This window comes from Marmota monax, unplaced genomic scaffold, assembly GCF_021218885.2.
Source record: "Marmota monax isolate L192 unplaced genomic scaffold, Marmota_monax_Labrador192_F-V1.1 WCK01_AAM20220418_F8-fsc00141, whole genome shotgun sequence".
NCBI lineage: Eukaryota > Metazoa > Chordata > Mammalia > Rodentia > Sciuridae > Marmota > Marmota monax.
In genome coordinates, this window is record NW_026692981.1 from 593,222 (window position 1) to 614,597 (window position 21,376).

Below are 21,376 nucleotides of genomic sequence, written 5' to 3' on the forward strand. Positions count from 1 at the left end.
TGCCCGAAGCGGGGGCCGGTGCGCGCTCGGGGGCGCGGGCCTGGCAGCTGCCGGTGGTGCAGAACGCCTCCGCTGCGCGCTGCTGCTGCGGGATTCCTGCCCCCGCGTGGGTTCACCGGGGAAGCTTGACCTTGCTCCCCTCGTCTAGGTCACGGATTAGCCCCCGCCCTTTTAATCTTTCCCTCGGTGCTCGAGGTGGGTTTGCTGGGTTAATAATCTCCCCGTCTTCCAGGGTGCTCTGAGGGGACGGCTCTTTACTCAGCAGTCCGTCCCCAGGGCTTTAAAGGTCGAAGGTCACTGTCGCAGCCTGCTGAGCGGGTGGGCGGACCAACGAAGGCGCCCCCAGTGCTTCCAGCTGGCAGCCCGCGTAGGAAGTTCACAATCCACAGCTTAACTTTCAGCAATTTTCTCTGTCTCCCTTCCTTGTGTAAACAAGACCGTCCCGATCACTGCCAGGCCTGCTGGATGAATTACCCGCTCCCCAACAGTCATCATTTTTGATAAGGAAAGATCTGGTGGCATTCTCAGTCTCAAAGAAATCTTAAAACCTCAAAGAAATGAGATGTTGCCAGTAAGCAGGGGGGGTACAGGCTTCCCCTGGTCCCAGGCCGGTTGGAATTGGACTTCTTTCCTTTGCAGAAGGACTCTCTCCATCCCCTTTATCGAGCCACAGCAGGCCTGGGCACGTGGCTCCAAGGTGGAGCGCTTCTCCAGCAGGTGTCAGGCCCTGGGTCCACTTCCCAGCCCCTTCAGCTGGTGTAAGGCTGGGAGGTGAGCTGCTGTGGGTGGGCTGGTGAGGCCAGGCCAGAAGCTTCTGTGGGTGGAGTCGCAGCTGCGGGGTGGGTTTCCTGCTGGGGTCGATCTGTGTGTGCTACTTTGTGGGTGTCACAGGCCCTTTCTCGTGCTAACTTTTAAAGGCCTGAGGATTTTGTCTATCATTGCAAGATTCTGAGGAAGGATGAGAGGTCGCAACACATCCTACCAGCTCAACACTTCCAGTGTCCACACTCTTCCACGTTGGAATTCTCTCCCACTCAAGGGCATAGTTTAGCAATTCTTTCTTCTGTCTCCTGTTCACGTCTATAGATGTATGTATGGGAAAACTATTTTATCTCTGTAGGATCTTTCCTATTGGCATTCCAAGTTGTTACTTCTTTTATCAGGAATAATTCTGCCTCCCTTCAGCTACCAATGAAGCCAGAATTAGACAGGCAGTCGGTATAGATAGGTAATTCCGGTCGGTCAGATCAAGGAGGTCGATTTGAGTTAGAAACTGCCCCCCCCCACACCCCTCAGGGATTGAAAGGCCTTTAGAGCCCTTCCTCCACCATATCCAGATAACTTGTCCCTGCTCCCCTCTGATGTGCCAGGAGTTGCCCTTCCCTACAGGGAGCTATCCGGTTGTTAACCTGTCCTGGGGTACATCATCCTGCCCTTCCCCCTCACCCACCGGTTTCCCACCTTTTGGCCATTCCACACCCAAAGAGCATTTCCTAGGCCTAGTCAGGGGCCTAGTCGAATACAGAGGAAGGAGAGATGGGGGAAGGGAGCAGAACAAAGGAAACCCAGGACATATAAAAAGGACAGAATACCTTGCTTTTTGGGATACCAGGCTACCAGCTGTGGCCCCCTTCTCCCTTCTGGGAGAAGTCTGTGTTTCCCCTTTTAAAATAAACCCTGCTTTATAATGCTTACCTTGGTGTGCTTCGCTAATGTTCAAACTTCAACATGTGAGGGAGCAGAGCTTGTCACCGACAACCGGCGGTATCACCAGCACTCTTGTCAACCAGCTTTCAGCCATATCCTCCCAGTGTCATGGAGCTCCCTCTTGTTTCATCTCACTCCTTCATTCAATCTCCTTCCACTGGCATTCCCCAAGCCTCCCCTGGAGCTGGTCTTGTTCCACTAATTGAAATGGTGTATCCAGTACTTGTTGATGGGTTCTCATCTGACTTGTCAGCTTTGGTACCGGGGATCCCCAGACCTTTTATCATTATTTGGCACAGGTTCTCACTAAATCACTAGTATCTTACCAAGTTGCCCAGGCTGGCCTGGACCTTGTTATCTTCCTGCCTCTGCTTTGGGAGCAACTAGGATTTACAGTCCTGGGCTATTGCAAGTGGGCCTGGCTTCTGGATAGCAGTAGATAGAGCAGCTGGATCCCTGTCTTGGAAACTGACGTGTCTGAATGTGTCCCTGGAATCCAGATGTTGAAAATTACTCGCCAATATTGATACCGCTGGCTATTGGTGATGAGTTCTGCTCCCTCAGCCACTGAAGTATAATATGAGGAAAGCACGCCGGGGCCAGCCTATAAAGCAGGGTTTATTTAAAAAGGGGTAACAGACTTCTCCTGGGAGGCAGAAAGGGCCCATAGCTGGTGTCTGGGTACCCCATGAAGCGAGGGTGTTTTGCCTTTTTATATGTTCCAGGCTTCCTTTGTTCTGCTCTCTTTACTTTCTTCTTCCTGTGTTTGTGACTAGGCGCCCAGGAAATGCTTGGTGGGATGGCAAAAAGGTGGAAAACAGGTGGGCTGAAGGGGAAAGGGCAGGATGGAGCAATTAGCTCCCTGTAGGGAGGGCAATTGCTGGGACAGGTGACCTTAGCAACAGATTGGAGCAGGGGCAGGTTCTTAACAAGGGTGGAGGAAGGACTCTGAAGGAATTAACATCTCAGTCCCTCAAGGGGCAGTCTCTAATTTCTTGGAGTCAGTCAACTGGCCTCCTTGATCGACCTGACTGGATTTACCTGTCTCTTCTAACTTCCTAATTCTGGCGTCAATGTGTTAGTGTTAAGAGGTGGGCCTTTAGGAAGTGAGAGCCATCATGGAATAATTACTCTAGTTTTATAGTTTCCTGTGAAGTGAAAGCAAGCCATATCAAGTTGGGGTGGGAACAGGGGGAGAGGACCCCAAATACAGGGCTGTGTAGAGCATGTAAATGTGGATGAGCAGTCAAGCAACAGCAGTCTGAGGTGTAAAATTTTGATAACACAAAATTGAAAACGTATGGAATCCAAGCTACTTAAGAGACTCCATAAAAATAGTATTTATCATGTGGTTCACAAGCTGAAAGATTTACTAGGACAGTTTACAATTAAATATACAGCCAGATTTATCTGCTATTCCCATCTTTACTTGCAGAAGTCTATTGAATAAAATGACAATAAACTACAAGAAAAAAAAAATATGGTAATGGAGTGACACATCTGGGGCTCTATGTAAAAAAACCTGCTGAGATTCCCACCCAAAAAACATCTGTCTCAAGGCCCTTGCATTCAGTTCCCTCTTCCTGAAATACTCAAGTCCTGATAAGCCTCCTGCCTTTGTGTGAATGTAAGAATCTCAAGTAACACCTTCAAGGTCATTTTGGTAACCTTATCTAGAATGGTAGTCCCTGTAGCTTTGTAGCTTGTTATAATTGATGTGCATCACCTGGCATAGTACACCTTGACAAGCTTATCATCTCCACCCAGAAGAAATTCCCAGGGAGGCAGACTTTCCAGGTTGCTTTATCCTTAGCTACTGGGCAACAAGTAAACACCTGTTGCAAACAAATGGGATCAATGGGTCAACAGGGTTCTTAGAAAATTTGTTTATTAGCACATCAATTCCTAGTTCCCAGAATCCAAGCGACTAATGAAATGTCAATTCCATCCTCTACAAAGTTACTCCTTGTCACTAAAGCAGATGACATTTACAAAACCGCCTTGCTAAATTTACTTTTTTAGTCAGTACATCCTGGAGTTTAATATTGCCACTCGTGTTTCAACCAGTTGTAGATTTGACTACCCCCACTTACTGCTACTGGGACTACTACATCCCTGTTTCTCAACTCACCGTAAGAAAATTGCCTCCCACAAATATTATGCAACAAGAGTGCAAACTGTGTGCCAACAGCTTCTTCAAGGACAGTTTAGGGTGGCTCTGAAAAGAGCCTTTGTTTTGCGATATTTCCAACCTCGCTCCTTATTTGGTCTTGTGGTGGCTCTCCGTCTTCTTGGGCAGCAGCACCGCCTGGATGTTAGGCAGGACACCGCCCTGCGCGATGGTGACTTTGCCCAGCAGCTTATTGAGCTCCTCGTCGTTGCGGATGGCCAGCTGCAGGTGGCGCGGGATAATACGAGTTTTCTTGTTGTCGCGGGCCGCGTTGCCCGCCAGCTCCAGGATCTCGGCCGTCAGATATTCAAGCACTGCTGCCAGGTAGACGGGCGCGCCGGCCCCCACCCGCTCGGCATAGTTGCCCTTGCGCAGAAGACGATGGACTCTACCAACTGGGAACTGCAGGCCGGCTCGGGAGGAGCGTGTCTTAGCCTTGGCGCGGGCTTTACCGCCTTGCTTACCACGTCCAGACATATCTCGCCAAACTAGCAGAAAAAAGTCCTGAGACCAAACACCAAAGCGGCACCTTTTATAACCACTATTGGGCGCGAAAAAGTAGACTTGTCATTGGTTGAAATTGTAACTTCGTTCCAACCAATAGAAAAGCGACTTTGGAATTTACGCATTCTGATTGGGCAAAACTAACTTCTGACGTTCATCTGAACAACCACCAATGAGAAACAGGCTTTAACTCCACCTTATTTGCGTATAGGGTTCTATATAAAGCCGCACCGTGCCTCTAGCTTTGCTTTTGAAGCTTCTGCTCTTCGACCATGCCTGAGCCAGCGAAGTCCGCTCCTGCCCCGAAGAAGGGCTCCAAGAAGGCGGTGACCAAGGCGCAGAAGAAGGACGGCAAGAAGCGCAAGCGCAGCCGCAAGGAGAGCTACTCGGTCTACGTGTACAAGGTGCTCAAGCAGGTGCACCCCGACACCGGCATCTCATCCAAGGCCATGGGCATCATGAACTCGTTTGTGAACGACATCTTCGAGCGCATCGCGGGCGAGGCCTCGCGCCTGGCGCACTACAACAAGCGCTCGACCATCACGTCCCGGGAGATCCAGACGGCCGTGCGCCTGCTGCTGCCCGGGGAACTGGCCAAGCACGCCGTGTCGGAGGGCACCAAGGCGGTCACCAAGTACACCAGCGCCAAGTAAATGCCATGTAAGCGTCTTTGCACCTAACCCCAAAGGCTCTTTTAAGAGCCACCTACATTTTCAATATCAGAACTGCAAATGCGTCTTCTGATCTTTGTTAGGCTAAGTCTAAAAAAGTGCCAGAAGTTTTCCATTACACGGTAGTTAGAATGGTGTTTGTCTCCTAACTCAGAACTAGGGTTTTGCAGGGGAGCTTCACAATCATCTTGAGTTAAAATTTGCTTTGATGTGGCGTTTTGAAGAAAACGGTGGTGGTTACGTTACCTGGACTAGAGATTTTCCTTATTAAAAAATTTCTTCCCAACTTCTGATCCTCATCAGCCCACCTGGGTCGGGAAGACACCGAGAGCACCTGGTAGCTGGTGTCTACAGGGGCTGGGAAAGGACTTCCCTTGTGAATAGAGGCAGGGAACGCCAGGGTCACAAAAGGTCTGGCGACCAGTTTAGAACAACTAACATTCACTGCTTGAATCGATAATTTCATTTGAAAAACATGCGGAGGTTTATAGAACTTTGACGGGAAATTCTGTTCAGAGTAGCCACTGGCACGGCAAGAGAGGAAGTTCGGGGGGTGGGGTGGGGTGGTGATGAACCAGGCCAGGGTCTGAGCAGTTTTAATAAACAGCCCAGGGCCAAAGGAAAGGAGGTTGTGACCTGGCCAGGTGTGTAGTTCAGAAGCGGGGTGGGTTTTCCCTATTCTTAGTCGGGTATACTGAGTGAACATAATGTAATGAGTTGTCTGCTCTTTTGGAAGTGTGTTAGGGATTAACAGGGTAGATATGTTCACTGTTTATCCAGGTCTTATTCTATCAGCGATTTATGGGTTACATTTAATCTTGATTTTTAAAAAAAAATATTTATTTTTTAGTTACAGGTGGGCAACACAATCTTTAGTGCTGAGGATTGAACCCAGTACCTCACACGTGCTAGGTGAGCCCTTTACCTCTGAGCCATAACCCCAGCCCTCAAATAATTTTTAACTGAGTTTTTAATCAACATTCCAAGCACTGTTCTGTATATGTGCCTGTGATGTATTATCATCTGATGTGGAGGTATTAACTTACATTTTCAAATGTGGAAAGTCACCTACAAAGACTTGGAAGAAATGTCTTTTTTGAAGAGCAAGGGCATAAGCAAGGGAAGGGCAGAGTGCCTCATAAGTGAGGAGAGGTGTGAGTGTAATTTGAGCTTTCTGTAGACTGGTTTCCCTGCCAGGACATCTTTGGATAGCAAGAGCTGTTTGACCCCTAGGCGGATGGGAGAAAACTACCAGGGTAATGGCACTGCCTGGTTAGATTTCAAGGGGAAGAATGGGATACTAAAGGAAATGCTTGCATTACATTAGCTTACTTTTCTCCAGTGAGTAATGCAGGCCCTAGCTATGTAGGATTTTGGTAGTTTGACTAAAATACACCAATGGTGGTGATGAATTCCACCTACAAGGTATATTTTGCTATTTTTTTAGATTTTTGTTTTTGGCCTAGAACTGTATAACTGGTGTGCCGCTGTCATTAATAACAGGCTTATAACCATTTTTGCAAAAGCTGTATCTTGGCTTTACAAAGTTTACTTTCAGACTTTTTTGCTCCTGTTCCAGAATTCTGAAAGTGCATTTTATTTTAATAGAAAACATGAATGGAAGTTTAGCCATAACTTTCACCAGTACCTCTTTTCTCATTATTTTCACCTGGATCTCCTTTTGTTTCTCTGTCTAGTTCAGAATAAAACAGCTAGAAAGAATCACAAAGTTAAGGTCAATGTTCTCTCACAATTAACAAAGCTGATGCACAGGGCTTAAATAATTTGCTCAAATTACGAGAGGTAGAACAAGGATCTGGTATGCCCTTGTTTCCCCCTATTGTACCACTCATGTACGTCAATCTTTTCCTCTTTGGACAAGTATTATTAACTTGATTTCATTTAGAACAAAAATAAGACTGCTTGTATCTTTATAATCTCTTAAATTATCAAAAAATTAACTGTGCTTACTATCTCCTAAAATTATTTTGTCATGAGTAAGTAGTTCATGCTTTAGAACAGTTGTGATTGAGCCATAGCAATTCGGTCTGGAAATTGGTATAGTGTCCTGAATTACACCAACAGTTACAGCTCCAGGTTCTGCCAGACTGGGAAACCAGGAGAAGCTTACAATGGAGATATGGAGGTTTATTTAACTCTGGTTAATAACTTGGCAATCACATATTTAGTCTATAATAATGCATATATGGGTCTAGAGGTTGAAGAATCAAAAGACCAAGAAAATGGCATGGCTTTATTCATTGAATAGCAGGGAAAACCTTAGGTATTATTTACTGAGTACTTAAAACAGGACAAATTCCACAGCTCTGTGCCCATAAGTAGTGTAATATGTCACAGTGCTTTCTTTATCACCTTAGGTCTGAGTAGAACTGGAAGACTTCATTTTCAGGAATAATTAGTGGAGGAAAAAGAAATTCAATCTTCATTTTATTGTTCCAGTTTCTCTCCTGAACTAGGACTTTTTTTTTTTAAAGTCTCTGAACTATTCATATATTTGTGTCTGAAAGCTTAAAGCCAATTTGTTACTCTAATAGGCACTGTTATAGAAATGTAATGTAATACACACAATTTTTATTTTTCTAGCACCCATATTTTTAAATAAGTAAAAAAAATAAAATTTTAATGTTCTGTTTGACCCAGCATGTTATTTCAGCATATACAGAATTTATTAAATGGATCTTTCTTGTACTCATTGCATTGCTTTGTTTTTTTATTTCGAGATTTCAAAATATGGTGAATTTTACACTTTTACAGTACAATAAAATTATAAAATGTTCATGGAATTCTTGGTCTGTATTAGTTGTTTTAAGTTGAATCATTCAGATTTATGAATCTAAGTCCTCAAGTATAAATATTATCCAAAACCAAACCAGCACCCATTTAAATGAAATATAAACATTGCTTTTTTTTTTTTTTTTTTTTTGTCAACTACCCCATGGGGCCCTCCTCACTGGATAACGGATCTTCTGAAATCAGAAGGGCACTGGAGGGCTTGGACCATGAGAGCTGTGGGGTAGGGGATACTGACTGCTCTGATGGAAAAACTACTTTCTTAGGCTCACAACCTGAAAAGTATAAAATCACCAATTCCAACTGGGATAGTGATTGACAGGTCTCATACCCGTTTCTTTCTCTAGGTTATCCATTATAAGGACTAGCCCTAAGACTGTTCATGATGGCTTTTCTATATACTGAGCATGGTTAAGAATGCCACAGATTTGAGTTACAGATGCCTCTTTTATGAATGATAATAAATCACAAGAATATTACATTCAACATATTCAACACCTAAATGTTATCAGGTTTTCCTGTTTGTTAAGCTAAACCTTAAGAACATTGTTCAAGTCAAATCACAAAGCTAAGCCTTTTACCCCCTAATTGATGCCTGCAGTTTTGTATCCCCAAATTAAGTTCAAAGTGTATGAATGTGCTTGCCACATGCCGACAAAGGCTGACTACAATGGAAACCAAAAAATTAAGCAGCTTAAGAAACGCAACTAATTATTCAACAATCCTCTGTATTTATGTTTGTTGGGTTGTGTATAAGACAATAAAGTCAAGGTGTGCGGAGAATCAAAACCAGTGCCCCACATGCTGGGCTAGTGTTCTGCTCAAGTGAGCCACAACTCCAGCCCCCAAACCGCCCATACCCAGAAAACTGTCCTCCAGACGGAGCAGCTACTCCTTCCCCAAGACCCCCAAACTAGAGCGTGTCAACCTGCAACTCTTTCATTGAAGATGTGCGGCCCTGAAAAGGGCCTTTAGTTGGGGAAAGCAGGTGATGGCGGCACCAGGACGCTCAGCCGCCGAAGCCGTAGAGGGTGCGGCCCTGGCGCTTGAGCGCGTAGACCACGTCCATGGCCGTGACCGTCTTGCGCTTGGCGTGCTCCGTGTAGGTGACGGCGTCGCGGATCACGTTCTCCAGGAACACCTTGAGCACGCCGCGGGTCTCCTCGTAGATGAGCCCGGAGATGCGCTTGACGCCGCCACGGCGGGCCAGGCGGCGGATGGCGGGCTTGGTGATGCCCTGGATGTTGTCGCGCAGGACTTTGCGGTGGCGCTTGGCGCCGCCTTTGCCCAGGCCTTTGCCTCCCTTGCCGCGACCAGACATCGTGAGCGAAGAGAAGAAGGTGGAAGACTGTCGGGTTTGGTCGGAGGCACTTTTTATAGGTCAGCTCTGCGGACCGGAGTGAAGACTGAAAGCGCGGTGGCGGGAAGGCCCTCCGGGTAGGGGGAGGGGCCTGGAGGCACCGGAGCCCACAGTGCTGCAATTTACTTTCGGTTTGTTTTAATCTTAAAGATTTAATCTATTAACTTTTTTCAGTTAATGTAATTCCCGTCCTATCCGCAAACGACAAAACTCTAAAGTTGTCGAATATACGTGAAAAGCGAAAATATTCTGTTCTTTCCTCTGCCTGTTGCACAGGTCTTCTTAAGCAGCGTGTGCAATGACTGGGGTATTTGTAGTGTTTCTCCTTTCTGTGCCATGTGAATGGACTCCATAGGCCAACTTTTAGAAACAGAATAGGTGGACTAATAGAAGTCAGACTTCTAAGCTCCCTTAGGTTGTGTTGCCAAAGTATCTTCCCGCAAAGGTAGACTGTTTTTGAAGGATTCCAACAGTGATTACTAATCCATCATAATTTGGATTTTATTTCTTGTAAAGAGAAGTTTTTAAACAGTTAACCAACTGGCCAAGCAGTGCAATGTTAACTATTTTGCTTCCAGATTTGAAGAGTCCTTTTACAGTGTATTGAATATTTCAATTAAAATTATGAAATTTCTGCTTCATTGATTAATCTATGTGTAGTGCTGGAGTAATTATGATTATTTGTAGCATTGAAGACTATCCTGGTGTTTGACAGTGTAATTCCCACTTACACAATTATTTAAAATAATTTTATACTATTGTCACCATTTATACTTTTTGAAATTACAAATAGTTCACTTACAATAATGAAATCTTTTAGGATTTTGTTTGAAATCGTTAAATCTTTATATTTATTTGGGTAAATTTGCTGACTTTGAAATACTGTGAACTCCCAACCTGAAAAATACTGAATCTATCAATGAAGGTTTTTAAGTGTATCACAGTAAGGGTTTTTTGTTTTTTGTTTTTTTTTTTTTTAATAATATGTGTCGAAAGCCGGCTGGCTGGGCAAAATAGCTGGGGGAATATGTATTAAATTAAAAAATATCTTGTATAATTACAAGAGCTATTGTCTTCATTAATGAAAAAGTAAAAGATTCAAATGCAAGGAAGAGTGAGTATGCTTTTATCTTTCTAAGACAGTGTTTATTCAAGTACTTATTATATAACATGCTTTTGGCTGCATATACTTGATTTAAAAAATGTCATTTTACTTTGCTGCTGTCTGTCACAGGGCTGGAACCTTCTGGGAAACAGATAATTCTTGGGATCAAGTCAGATTTCAGTTATCTTGCTCTGTAACAGTTTCTTAGAAGGGCTGGGAAAGGTGGAAAGATGATACTTTCAAGGGAGATAGTGGATTCTCTGAGAGGACCTCTCCTCCTCTCCTGCCCTCCAGTTTTATGGGGGGGAGGGTCCTAGGGAAGTTTCCAGAGAGTCCTTCTCAGATCACTTTTTGTTTTTTGACCACCGGATGACATCAGACTTTTAAGTCCCCACTGCCTTGATAAATCTTGGTCACTTTGGCCCTTGCTGACCAGTTCTTACTGATTTTATGGCTAGTTGGAATTATCCTTATTTTCCTGAGTTCTGGGATCTGGATTTTGAAAGGGTCACAAAATCTCCCTCTTTAGAGTGACTCTAAATAACTGGATGTTATTTCAGGCCTGCATTTTTCCTGCAGATAATAGGCAGTTTGCTGAGGAATGTAACATACCTGTCCACTTAAGACAGGCAGGACTGCAGGTAAATTGCTTCTTAAAAAGAAAGCACGTGGGGGTCAGTACAAAAGGCCCAGTTCAAATTATTCCCTTAATCTCATGCTTCCAGCACTCCTAGATTAGATCTCTCTGTCCCTTACCTTTGAGACATTTTAATCACTTCTTCCACCAGTAACTTGTGATTCCTTGTTATTCCTTGACTTTTCTACCTTTTAATGAGAGATCCCTTAGAGCAAAGTTGCATTACAGTATTTTCTTTCTTTTTTTCTTCTTCTTTTTTGGTGCCAGGGATGGGAACTCAGTAGCACTTAGTTATTGAGCCATATCTCCAGCCCCCTCTCCCCCCTCCCTTTTTTTCTTTTGAGACAGGGTTTTGCTAAATTGCTTAGGGCTCACAAATTGCTGAGGCTGACTTTGAATTTGTGATCCTACTGCCTCAGTCTCCTGAGCCACTGAGATTACAGGTGTGCACTATATAGTATATCCACAGTATTACACTTAAATTTCATAAAATACATAAAAAAGTAAGTAAATGAAAATAAACTTTTCAAGAAAAATTTGAGATTTTCAGTATGTTTCAATAAAAAGAAACTTATGTTTTTATTGAAACTTATGTTTCAATAAAAAGAAAAATTGCTGAACACTTGGAAAAACAAAAACAAAAAATGATTCAACAATAAATGTAGCCAAATTCCACCTAAATTATAGAGAAGGTAGATCACATAGGCAAACTAACAAGCTAGTTTAAGGGCAAAGACATGTTAAAAATAAAAGGCTTAATTTTCTCTTGCAAATAAAAGGCTTTCTTCCACTTAGAGTTTTTCTAGCATTTTCAAATGTATGGAAATCTTTTTATTCAGCTTCAAAATGCAGGAATATTTTTTCAAGGACTGGAGAGTCATCTCTTCGAAATGTAGTAGTTAACAAGGAATATAATTAGATTTCCTCAGTTTCCAGATGCAGATGGTCTAACTTCAGCTGTCACCTGACCCCTAATTTTGAGATCAACTTAATATAGCCACATAAAAGACAAATTTCTTTGTCTTTGCAAACTGTTTATAAGATTGCCTGCGATTAGTGTTTCATGCTGGCTCAATGTTTATTCAAAAATAAAGCTCTTTCTCTTCATTGGGGGAGTTTTTGGTTTTTTTTTTTTTTTATTACATTTCTCCAATATTAACTGGAACATATTTTAAAGACATAAAACATCAGTACAATTTCCATCAACAGGAAGCCTCTATCCTTACTTGATTTCATAGGTTTTTTGCACAGGAAGTCATAAGGACAGCAATAGACGGTGAAGGTGGGAGAATCTGCCACAACAAAGTATACCACTTGGCATAGGGATTATTTTGAGAGGAAGGCAATTAAAGCAACAGATGCAAGAAGTGCTCTCTGGTGACTCCTTTTTATCCTGGAAGGAGTCAGGCCAGCATGGACAGGAAGTTGAGGCCAGAGAGAACTCTTGAAGATCTTGTTAATGTAATTCCTAATCATTTTAAAAATGTGATGCTTTAGTCTTCTTCCACAGTTTTGTTGCTTTTCCAAGATTAACCTTGTTACTTTCAATTCCTTATGACTGCGCTCTTGTCACATAAAACTTACATTAAAGAAACTTGTATGCTTTTCTCCTGTTTCTTCTGTTTCTCAGACCTAGCTACTAAGCCCTTCCCTGGGTAGAAGCAAAATTTTCCACCCTCGCAATGGATGTTTGACTAGCTTGTTATCTTCTTTATTTCTAAGCTTCATAGCCAGAAATTTTTCTACAAATACCTAGAATTATTTTTAAAAAGTAATGCTTTTCAGGCTTTTTTCTAACATGGCAATTACCCAGATGAACTTAGTTTAAATCAAGGTATTTCCCTTGAATTCTCACATTCTTCACCCCTCCCTCAACAAATTCTATTCATTTATTATACTTTCCTTTGGCCAAAGTGATCCCAATCACATTCGTTCATGTTACAAATCTGGCAGCAAACTTCTTTACACTTACAAAATACATCCTGCACTTCTCACTACTGCATGTTTACTTATTAATTAAACTAGTAAGGTGGAAAACATTTAAGGCAGAACTGAATACTGAATAAAATCGATAGTTAACACAGCTTTTAAAAATTCTACCAAAAGCCAAGTATTTTAGTTTTGAGGGGCCATATCAGTGCCTATCATTGCTGGGTATCATTAACACTTCTATTTCATAAATCATATTTATACTAGATTGAAAAGTGGGTTAAACACATGGAATAGAAAAGGATGTGAATATTTATGCAATGTCCAAACGTCTAACACCCAGATTTACACATTTATGACTGCTTCCTTATCACATAAAACATTAATAAACTTATGTTTTTCTCCTATTAATGCCTTCCCAGATAGTTTTCGGTAAAAAAAAATTAAAGCTGAACAGTGGGGTAGACAAACCAAACTTTAGTTTTAATCTTAGATCCAGATACAATGTCCCTTTTAAGGGCATTCATTTTGCAACATGGGGAAGTGGGTGGAAAAGGGGATTGTTCCACTTTTTTTGTAAGGAAAAAACACGTATAACTCCGCTACTTGGTTAGTATAGCAGACTTCAAACTCTTTGCTGACCACTAAGTTGAGCTGAAACGTGTTGTGTGCGATGGTGACTTGCAAAAGGATGGCAGAAATTGGTATCCTCCTAGTTAGGGGTTAGGTAGCCTTGCATGCCTTCCGCAGCGCGGTCATCGACTTTTAGCCCGAGCAGCAGCTTAGCAGGCTTTTGGGAGCGGTTGCCTGCCGAGGGCTTAGCTGTATAGCTTCAATTGTGCAGCGCAACACCGCGCCAAACCGTAACTTTTTCAGACATCTCTCCTTCAGCCAGTGTTCAGTTCCTTCTGAGAAGCAGTGTGTGGCTCTGAAAAGAGCCTTTGGTTTGGACTCGGTTTGTAGCAAGCCAATACAGGGCGTTACTTGCCCTTGGCCTTGTGGTGACTCTCGGTCTTCTTGGGCAGCAGCACGGCCTGAATGTTGGGCAAGACACCGCCCTGCGCGATGGTGACTTTGCCCAGCAGCTTGTTGAGCTCCTCATCGTTGCGGATGGCCAGCTGCAGGTGGCGCGGGATGATGCGCGTCTTCTTGTTGTCGCGGGCCGCGTTGCCAGCCAGCTCCAGGATCTCGGCCGTCAGGTACTCGAGCACCGCCGCCAGGTAGACCGGCGCGCCGGCCCCGACCCGCTCGGCATAGTTGCCCTTGCGCAGAAGGCGATGGACTCGCCCTACCGGGAACTGCAGGCCGGCGCGGGAGGAGCGCGTCTTGGCCTTAGCGCGAGCCTTGCCACCCTGCTTGCCACGTCCGGACATAGCGTTAGTTCGTCGATCTCACCACAAACTACCATAAACGGAAGCGCACTTGCTTCACCTTTTATAGTTACTAACAGTCAAGAAGAGTTAGACTTGTCATTGGCCGAAATTGTAACTTCGTTCCAACCAATAGAAAAGCGAATTTGGAATTTACGCATTCTGATTGGGCAAAACTAACTTCTGACGTTCATCTGAACAACCACCAATGAGAAACAGGCTTTAACTCCACCTTATTTGCGTATAAGGTTCTATATAAAGCCGCACCGTGCCTCTAGCTTTGCTTTGAAGCTTCTGCTCTTCGACCATGCCTGAGCCAGCGAAGTCCGCTCCTGCCCCGAAGAAGGGCTCCAAGAAGGCGGTGACCAAGGCGCAGAAGAAGGACGGCAAGAAGCGCAAGCGCAGCCGCAAGGAGAGCTACTCGGTCTACGTGTACAAGGTGCTCAAGCAGGTGCACCCCGACACCGGCATCTCATCCAAGGCCATGGGCATCATGAACTCGTTCGTGAACGACATCTTCGAGCGCATCGCGGGCGAGGCCTCGCGCCTGGCGCACTACAACAAGCGCTCGACCATCACGTCCCGGGAGATCCAGACGGCCGTGCGCCTGCTGCTGCCCGGGGAGCTGGCCAAGCACGCCGTGTCGGAGGGCACCAAGGCTGTCACCAAGTACACCAGCGCCAAGTAACCGGGGAATTAGTTGCAAGTTCAAACCTAACGGCTCTTTTAAGAGCCACCCACATTTCTTAGAGAGCTGCTACTTGTCTATCATTTTGGTCTACTACCGGGTCTGGCTAATAATGAGGTAAGTAAGCGGTTTAGTGTCCACGTTCTAATTGGACGTAAGTGCCACCGCTCTACGGTACAAGGGCGCCGCCTGGGTGGGTTGGGCCACGGCTGGCTTGCAGATACTGCAATTTTTAAATTTCCCGGGCTAGCGGCGCTTTTGCCTTTACATTCTGATTGGTTGCCGAGATTAGGACCCGTGCGCGTGCGCGCGCTGCTACCAGACTGGGTTAGTCAGTCTTGCTTTTTAGTTTGCAAGTTTCCTAAATTCTTTCAGGACGTCACGGAGTCTGGAAGATCGATTCTAACTGATTACCTCTCCCTTAGTGCAGTCAGGAAAGCTGCAGAGGAAAAAAGAGGAAACGCGTTTGCAGGTCTCACTTGACCCAATCACCTCCAAATATCTTAAACCACGGTGTGTATAAGCCTTGGAGCTTTCCTTGTGACTAGTTTTGTTTTAAAAGTAGTAGCCAGTTTCAAGTTACTGTTTTATCTAAGCGAATAAATTTTGAATGATGCACAAAATAGTTTTGAAAACTACTCAATGATTAGGATGTCTTATTCTAAGCCATGATTTTGGAGGACTTTTCCTGTTAACTACTGGATAAGCAAACCTATTTAGGTTACATTTCTTTCTGCACATTAGGCTACTTTCTGCACATGAGAGTGGAATGGAAATTTTGAATTTTAACTTTAAAATGAGGATTCCTGTGGAACTTGTTTCATGTGTTATTGATGGTTTCCTTGGTTGTTGGCAAGTGCATCTGTGCCTGCTTATTGTGGAAACTACTGTACATGTGCCACTAGGAAACCAAAGGGGCATGTCTGCATCCCTGTGTTACCTGCACATTATCAGATCTATGTAACTCATCCCCACCATACACCTTAATCACTGAGGAGAGCCCACAGCGCTGCATTCCTGCCCCACAGTTTCCTATTCTAACAATCTCCCTTTCCATTCTTCTCTTTCCCTGTTTTCCTAATTCAGAATAGTGAAACTGTCAGGTGCCTTTAGTATTTTGCCTATTAATACAGGAAATATATTATTTTTTTATTGTATATGGAGTTAAGATTTGTAGATTAAAAGTTTCAATTACAAATTTACAGTCATTAAGAATACTTTTAACTTTAATCTGAATAAAAATGAATTTACAGGATTCTATTTTTTTCCTTTTTAGAAAACACCCCCCTCACACACACCCCCTAAGCCTTTGTCATAGAACAATCTAAAAGCAATTATAGAAACAATCTAAAGCAATGATCTATGATCAGTGAGAATTCCCACCACCCATATCAATCTTCGTTATGGTTTGGATATGAGGTGCTCTCCCCCCCCCTCCCCAAAAACTCATTAGTGCAGGAATGTTCAGAGGTGAGGTGAGTGGGTGGTGAGCTGTAACCCAATCAGACCACCCTAGCTTGCATGGACTGGGTGGTAACTAGGAGGGCAGGTATGGCTGGAAGGAGATGGGTCACTAGGGACATGTCCTGCCTCTTCCTTGTGACCAGGATATGCTGCCTCCTCTTGGGCCCAGAGCAACGGAGTGGGCCATCCATGGACAGAGACCTCTGAAACCATGAGCCCAGATAAACTTTTCCTTTTGTAAGTTATTCTTGTTGGTTATTTTGGTCACAGTAACGAAAAGCTAATTAATACAAGCTCTCAATTCCTTTTCGAAAGAGCAAAGATGGCTGCTTGGAGGTTTGGGTAGGTGTTATGGATTAGAGATATTTAAGAAGAGGAACCAGATACCATGTGTGGACCTTGGGGGGATCCACACTCAGACAAAATCATTGTTAAAAAAATATTTGAGGGAAATAGAGATTTTTTTTTAAGGACTAGGTATTGGGTAATGTTACAAATAATTTTAAAGTTCTTAAGTGAGATCATTATTTTTTCTTTACATTCATGTCTATGAGGATGTTTGTGAAAATATTCATGATTGAAATGACATTTGGGATTTCTTTACCCTGCCTCCCAGCCTGTGTGGGTTGGATAATGAAAGAACAAGGACAACAGGCTGGCAATCGAGGTGTATGTGTTCTGCACTTGGAAGTACAGTATTCTCTCTGCTTTTGCATAACTTGTACTTCAGTTTTTCCATAGCCCCCCATGCTGAACCCCCTAAAAGTAATAAAAAAAAAAAAATGTTGCCCAATCAGTGAACATATTTCTGTTTTGTTTTACAATAGAGCCACACTGAAAGGAACCAAGCATGGGTGCAGAGAAATTCCAGCCAATGAACTAAGGGAACCACAGGAAGAGAACTGGAATCAGTTGTCAGCATGGGGAGAAGCTGGCCCGCTGGCCCTTGTCCATCCTGAAGTCATTAAGGAACATGTCGCCATCTTGTGGCCCTCTAGGGTAATGCAGCTGAATGTTTTTATGGTTTCCATTAGCTGCGGGCAATGATGGCATATATGAAGAGCACAGTTAATTCCATTCCCAATCGTCCGCAAATGCCCAGTTCCCCATCTACCTGACAAAGATGCCCTCCTTGGTCCCACTCTGGTCAGGCTCGTCTCAGCCCCTCTGACTAGCTCCCCCACCGGCCTGGGCCTGCAGACACTCATGTAATCCCTGACGGCTCAAGGCTGCGTCCTAGGAACAGCCCCTGTTCCCTCTAGTGCCGGTCTGAGAAATCTCCACCCAAGCTGCCTTTACTCTTTGTCCCAATCGGCTTCTGAGTTCAGGGCTCCTGGCCCTGGTCTGTGGTGGGAGCCGAGGTAGGAAGTGCGAGGGCCAGTTAGCAAACAGATGGGCTTCCCTGGACTCACTGCCCGTGCGCGGGCCATTCCTTTCCTCCTGTTAAAGGCCCCCAGGGCCTCTGCACAGTCAGAAGGGCCCGGCTCCTTCCCTGGGGTAGTCAGAGTCACACCTGTTCCCTGCACTCACTGCCCTCTGCTGTGTCTGTCCTCGATATTCTACGTTTATTCGTTTATTATCAGTTATTTATTAGTTTCCTGTGCTCCCGTCTGAAACGTCCTTGTACAGAGACAAACGCAAATGCGGACTCTGTCCACCCTTTGATTCAGTTGGCCGGAGGCTTCGTGTTCCTCGCACCATTCTGCCCGTTGCTTTCCTCACCCCTCGCTTGGAGCCCCTCCTGTGCGCTGGCGCCGTGGCCTGCAGCCCCTCCCGTGCGCTGGGCACGGTGGCCTGCAGCCCCTCCCGTGCGCTGAAGCGGTGGCCTGCAGCCCCTCCTGTGAGCTGTCGCACTGGCCTGCAGCCCCTCCCGTGAGCTGGGCACTGTGGCCTGCAGCCCCTCCTGTGAGCTGTCGCACTGGCCTGCAGCCCCTCCCGTGCGCTGAAGCGGTGGCCTGCAGCCCCTCCCGTGCGCTGAAGCGGTGGCCTGCAGCCCCTCCCGTGCGCTGGCGCCTTGGCCTGGAGCCCCTCCTGTGCGCTGAAGCGGTGGCCTGCAGCCCCTCCTGTGCGCTGAAGCGGTGGCCTGCAGCCCCTCCCGTGAGCTGGCGCTGTGGCCGAAGCTCTCCTTGGCCTCCACTTGTGACCTGAGGAGGGAACCCGCCTGACAGCCCTCGGCTCATCTTTGAGGGCAAGGGCCTGGGTGGACTTCCCCTCCGCGCTGCCAAGGGGCGCAGCAGAGCCACTGTGGGGTTGGCCGGTCTGTACTTCTTGGGATGGGACCTCTTCTCTTTAAGGAAGGCCCCGGTGCTGACGCCAGGAGCCGGTGCTGTCAGCTGACCTTCTTTGCCTGCTGTACTGCTGCCCTCTCCGTATTTCCTGACCCTACTTATTGCTCTTTTTTTTGTCATGAAAATGTGTCAAGATCAGACATTCTGTGTTCCTTACCAATCCGTTGGCTTATTAGCTCCACTTCCCACCTCCCCACAGCATGGATTCCTGGAGACTCGGGATTGGCGGGAGGGTGTGTCGAGCACCTTGTGTTTCCAGCTTCTAGAAGAGAGCCTTGGAATAGACGGATGAAGTAATGGTCCTTCCTTCTGCTGCTGCCAGCTGAGAAAACTGGAAGAACTTCCTTCAGGGGATGACTCAGAAGATCAAGGAGAATGCTCATTCCTGTGGCCCTTCTGTGAGTGTTTCTGGTGGAATTCAGAGTTTTCATTTCTGGAAAACAAACAAAACAAACGTGTTTTGTGGCTGCTCAGATGTCTTCTTTTTCCTGTTTCTCATTAATGATTATTGATAACATAGTATTTACTTTCTTTTATATGCCAAATAAGGCAGTTACCACATCATGTCTCTTGAAGATAGGCCGGCCCTGTCCTCTCTGAAGCCTGAACTCAGGACCTTTGGGTTAGGAAAGAGTCACAGATTGGTCAGCTCTGGGGCTCTAAGTGGCGGGATGTTGTTTCCGGTTTCCCTTCTCAGCCATCTGGATTTCTGTTTCTCCTGGAAAAGAAACACTTGCTTCCAAAGTCTTCTCCTCATGAGTCAACAAGGCCTCCACTGTTACCTGCACTCAGAAGGATGCCACTCTGGTGGGCCATGCTGGGACGACACTCCTTGCTTTCCCAGGGTAGGGACACTGAGGTCTTCTGGGCAAGGACAGCTGTGCTTATCTTTGGCCTAGACTTTATTTTCTCTTCTGATGGGTTTATGATCATTCTTCTTTGCTGTCCAAAGTCTCCCCTCTGGCTATGCTGCAGAGGGTCCCTAGTCCCCATGAAAAGATGCACAGCTGGCTGCCTGACTCCTCACTTTAACCGTGTACTTGCAGCAAGGTGGCTCAGACACTTCTCCTCAGCGTGCTCATTGGGGACCTTGCAGTGCTGACTGCCACTGCCTGGGCAGGGCTTTCAGGGTGCTAACCTGAGTCCTTCATGTTGTTTTGTTAAACCCAGTATACTGTTTTTGCATAAATCTTGTCATCTTCACTTTAGAGATAAAGCTGAGAATCAAAGAACAACAACTTCTAGAGGAGGGGAGGAGTACGGAGGATAGGAAGGGCAGCAGAATAGAATAGACAATATGATCGATGTATGTACATTCTATGTTTGTATTATATATCAACATGCATTCTACTGTCATGTATGACAAAAAGTAAAAATTAAAAAAAGAACAATAACTTCTGTTTTTTTTTATGTTTCTTTTCTCAAATTAAAAGTTTTTGATTTTTTTATTGGTGCATTATAATTAGGCATGCTAGTAGGATTCATTGTTACATATTCTTAAACACACACACAACATAAATTTGTCAGTGTCATTCCCCAGTACCTCCCCTTTCCCTCCCCCACAATCTACTTCTTTTTCATACAGTGTCCACCTTTTCCATTCTGAGTTTGACTTATTTTGCTTAACATCATGGTCTCCAATTCCATCCATTTTCCTGCAAATGACATAATTTATTTCTCTTTATGGCTGAAAAAAAATGCCATTTTGTGTATATCCCCCCTCCTTTTTTAAAAAAAATCTATTCATACCTAAGCTGGTTCCATTGTGAATTGTGCTGCTATAAACATGGATATGCATGTATCACTGCAGTATGATGATTTAAAATTTTCAGTTTAAGTACTGAGGAGTGGTACAGCTGGGTGGATATCCACACTGATATCCACTCTGATTTCCTTAGTATTTCCTTAGTGGTTGTACTGACGGACAGTCCCACCAGCAGTGTCAGGGTACTTCTTCTCCTTTTTCTTTTTGTGGTGCTGGGGATTGAACCCAGGGCTTTGTGCATGCGAGGCAAGCACTCTACCAACTGAGCTATACCTCCAGCTATTATTTGTTTTTCTGATGACTCCCTTTCTGACTAATGTGAGATGAAATCTCTGTGTAGTTTTGATTTGCATTTTGATTGCTAATGATGTTGAACGTTTTTTCACGTATTTGTTGTCCACTTATGTCTCTTCTTTGGAGAAGTGTCTGTTTAATTCATTTGCCCATTTAGTAGTTGAATTATTTGATATTTTGCTGTGAAGTTTTTTGAGTTCTCTATATATTCCAGATATTCATCGGTCAGAGAGTAGCAAGATTCTCCCCAGTCTATAGGCTCCCTCTTCACATTCTCAATTATTCCTTGCGGTGCAGAAAGTTTTTAATCTGATGCTGACCCATTTGTTACCTCTTGACATTCTTTCCCGAGCTTTAGAGGTCCTATTGAGAAAGTCCTTGCCTGGGCCTACTTGCTGGAGTGGTGACCCTACATTTTCCTCTCAGAGTTGCATAGTTTCTGGCCTAATTCTCAGGCCTTTGGCTCATTTTGAGTTGCTGTTTGTTCACGGTGAGATGAGGGCGACTGGACGTTTTCTATCCATGCATGCATTCATGGCCCCTGGACTTGGTTCCCTCGTTGGCTATTTCTACTGCAATGAAGGTAGGATTTCAGAGCCTCCTCAGTAAGCTG

General features: G+C 44.8%; 5 protein-coding genes across 5 annotated transcripts; 2 read left to right on the forward strand and 3 right to left on the reverse strand.

Moving 5' to 3' along the window:
* Window positions 1-3,686: 3,686 nt before the first annotated feature.
* Window positions 3,687-4,379, reverse strand: LOC124097870 (histone H2A type 1-J). The gene has a single exon (XM_046452449.2). The coding sequence runs from the start codon at window positions 4,352-4,354 to the stop codon at window positions 3,968-3,970; it is 387 nt and encodes a 128-aa protein (XP_046308405.1). The 5' UTR covers window positions 4,355-4,379; the 3' UTR covers window positions 3,687-3,967.
* Window positions 4,380-4,638: 259 nt separating this feature from the next.
* Window positions 4,639-7,766, forward strand: LOC124097877 (histone H2B type 1-K). Its single transcript, XM_046452455.2, has one exon. The coding sequence runs from the start codon at window positions 4,654-4,656 to the stop codon at window positions 5,032-5,034; it is 381 nt and encodes a 126-aa protein (XP_046308411.1). The 5' UTR covers window positions 4,639-4,653; the 3' UTR covers window positions 5,035-7,766.
* An 805-nt stretch (window positions 7,767-8,571) lies between these two features.
* Window positions 8,572-9,216, reverse strand: LOC124097889 (histone H4). Its single transcript, XM_046452469.2, has one exon. The coding sequence runs from the start codon at window positions 9,182-9,184 to the stop codon at window positions 8,873-8,875; it is 312 nt and encodes a 103-aa protein (XP_046308425.1). The 5' UTR covers window positions 9,185-9,216; the 3' UTR covers window positions 8,572-8,872.
* Window positions 9,217-13,356: 4,140 nt separating this feature from the next.
* On the reverse strand, window positions 13,357-14,308 carry LOC124097865 (histone H2A type 1). Its single transcript, XM_046452443.2, has one exon. The coding sequence runs from the start codon at window positions 14,265-14,267 to the stop codon at window positions 13,875-13,877; it is 393 nt and encodes a 130-aa protein (XP_046308399.1). The 5' UTR covers window positions 14,268-14,308; the 3' UTR covers window positions 13,357-13,874.
* A 224-nt stretch (window positions 14,309-14,532) lies between these two features.
* LOC124097879 (histone H2B type 1-K) lies at window positions 14,533-15,001 on the forward strand. Its single transcript, XM_046452458.2, has one exon. It carries the CDS (start codon window positions 14,572-14,574, stop codon window positions 14,950-14,952), a length of 381 nt encoding a protein of 126 aa, XP_046308414.1. The 5' UTR covers window positions 14,533-14,571; the 3' UTR covers window positions 14,953-15,001.
* Window positions 15,002-21,376: the final 6,375 nt, after the last annotated feature.